Source organism: Emiliania huxleyi, assembly GCF_000372725.1.
Source record: "Emiliania huxleyi CCMP1516 unplaced genomic scaffold EMIHUscaffold_2519, whole genome shotgun sequence".
NCBI lineage: Eukaryota > Haptophyta > Isochrysidales > Noelaerhabdaceae > Emiliania > Emiliania huxleyi.
In genome coordinates this window covers 1-2502 of record NW_005200156.1, presented here as the reverse complement: position 1 = coordinate 2502, position 2502 = coordinate 1, and the positions used below count along the sequence as shown (strand labels likewise).

Sequence of the window (2502 nt, the reverse complement as noted above, 5' to 3'; positions counted from 1 at the left end):
CGCACGTCTCTCTTCACAGGAAAATCCTGTGAAGAAAAGCGGAGAAAAAACAGAAACCTTTTCTGCCTCGGCCTTAGCCGTCGGTACTCCGAAAGCGTGCTATCCAAGTAGCACGCAGCCGGGTCCCGAAGGTGTCCCATCCCAAATTCGTGCTGTCGACAGACCAGATTCGTGGTCCCTTGGTCGACTACACCCGCCTTTGGACGGTAGCCCGACACAATACATTTGTCTGTCTTTTTGGATTTTTGGTTCGTCTGGGTAAGGGTTTTGCAAGAAACCTCCTCACCACTGCGAACACTGTCTTGCTCGTAGGAGCCGTTCGTCCTTTGTCCGAGCAAACGCGCGCCCGATCACCCCGTTGAGCACGTGTGCAGGGTATCCGAGCGCCATGAACTCCCTGAGTTTGCTCGTCATGCTGAGCGCGAACCCCTCGTCATCGCTCGCCATAGCACTCACCTTGAGCAGGCATCCAATGACTATTCCCTCTTTCATCTTCGCGCATGTGAAGCTATCCCAGCGATGGTAGCGCCACACCCGAGGCTCTCTCTCGCAGCCCTCATTGACGTTCTTGAGTCTCGTCCGGAAACCTCCGTTCGCGTCGAGCTCGAGAGCCGTCTCTAAAAAATGAGCGTTATCGGCTGCCTCCAGCTTCAAAGGCGCCCAGTAGCACTCAGAACGACGGAAATCCTCCCGGAAACGATCGACATCCCATGCGCTATCGTCTTTGGCAGTCACCGTGATCACATCGTCCATGTAGCGCTTCATACGGAAACGCGCTTTCGCATCATCTTCGAGCGTTTGCATCCACTCGTGCTCCATCCACGCAAGAGTTCCTATCGCCAGTGGTGGCGATAGCGCACTCCCCATTGGAATTCCGCGGGTTTGTTTCAGCAAGCGTCCGTCATACGTAATGACATAGCAGTTATCCAGATCGAAATCGATTACCTCGAGCATCGAGATTCCTCAGCATCCAGCGACCGTGGCAGCCCGCACAGTCGCTGATGGCAATGCTGCACTTACTCGCACTGCACGCCGCCACAACACCGAGCTTGCCGCCGTCCACGTGCAAGCCAGCCGACGGCCCCACGGTTCTCATCGAGGATGGCCATCTCACTCTGGCGTGGTCCGATGGAGTCTCCTCGACCGTCCACGGTGCATGGCTTCGCGAACGCTGCTTGGGACCCGCCTCCGTCGAGCAAGCAACCAAACAGCCATTGCACGGGCACGAGTCATTTGACGATAGCGCCTGGGCGGTAGAAGCAGCCAGCGTCGAGGCAGCAAACAGCTCGACCGCTGCCCTGCTGCACGTCACCTTTGGTGACGGCCACAAGAGCATTTTAGAGTCGGGCAAGCTGAAAGCCGAGCTCACTGGGTGTGGCGAGTCTGTTGTGCAGCCGCCAGAACTGGCTGCGCTTCCGGAGCGCCTCCTTTGGAGCGGCACATCTCCTGGCACAGCATCGCTTCCGCGCACGCCACTCCAGGGCAGACTCCCGCCGCGCCACAAGTACGAGGCCCTTTCTACGAGCCCCTCCGGGCTGCATGCCTTGACGACTCAGCTGCTGACATTGGGTTTCGCCATCGTGGAAGGCGTGCCAAAGGTCGAGGGCCAGTGCGAGGAGTTCGCAGGGAAGATCTCCTTTTTGCGCGTGGCCAACTTCGGCACGACATACCACCTATGAGCCCGACCGAACCACGCGTCCGGCGGCAACCTCGACCTCGCCTACGGTTCACAAGAGATCGCCTTGCACAACGACAACCCATACCGCAGCCCGCCGTTTGATCTACAGGCGCTGCACGCCATCAAGCATTGCTCATGTGGCGACGGCGAGCCAATCCCGTGCAAGCAGTGCTCGGTTGTGAACTATGCTGTCGATGCCGTCGCCGTCGCCGAGCAGCTCCGAGAGACACACCCGGCTGACTTCGCGCTGCTCGCAAACACGCAAGTGCGATGGGAAAATTCGGCGCACGACGGCAGGGACTTCATCTCCGCCTACGTGAGACACGCGCCCATGATCGAGCTTGAGCCGACCACCGGCAAGATTCTCGCGATCAACTTCTCGAGCAAGTCCGGAGGCTATGCACCGCCGATGGAACCGCAGCTGGCCCATGCCTTCTACCAGGCTCGACGCCTCTTTGCTCGCATGCTCAATGATCCCTCCAACAAGATCATGCTCCAGCTACGTGCGGGCGACCTCTGGGTCTTTGACAACCGCCGCTTGTTGCACGGGCGCTCTGTGATCCACCCAGACACTGACGGAGAGCGCCACATCGAAGGCTGCTACATGCAGCGGGATGGACTGCTCTTCCACCACGAGCGATCGCGTAGAGCGAGTCGTGCCGACCAGTGAGAAGATGCGAAGCCGCGGCACATACCGGCCTCCACACGCGACTCTTTCTATGAAGTCGTCGACGTGTGTCAGTGTGTCGTGTCACGTGACTGAGTCACGTGTGTCGTGCGACTGCGCGAGAAGCGAGACGATGTGGGTTATACATAAACGGAAA

General features: G+C 58.8%; 1 protein-coding gene across 1 annotated transcript; it reads left to right on the top strand.

Moving 5' to 3' along the window:
• Window positions 1–1007: 1007 nt before the first annotated feature.
• EMIHUDRAFT_254578 (gamma-butyrobetaine dioxygenase) lies at window positions 1008–2348 on the top strand (the record flags this gene model as incomplete). Its single annotated transcript, XM_005777946.1, has 2 exons — window positions 1008–1646; window positions 1788–2348. 2 exons carry the CDS (start codon window positions 1008–1010, stop codon window positions 2346–2348), a joined length of 1200 nt encoding a protein of 399 aa, XP_005778003.1.
• Between the last annotated feature and the right edge of the window lie 154 nt (window positions 2349–2502).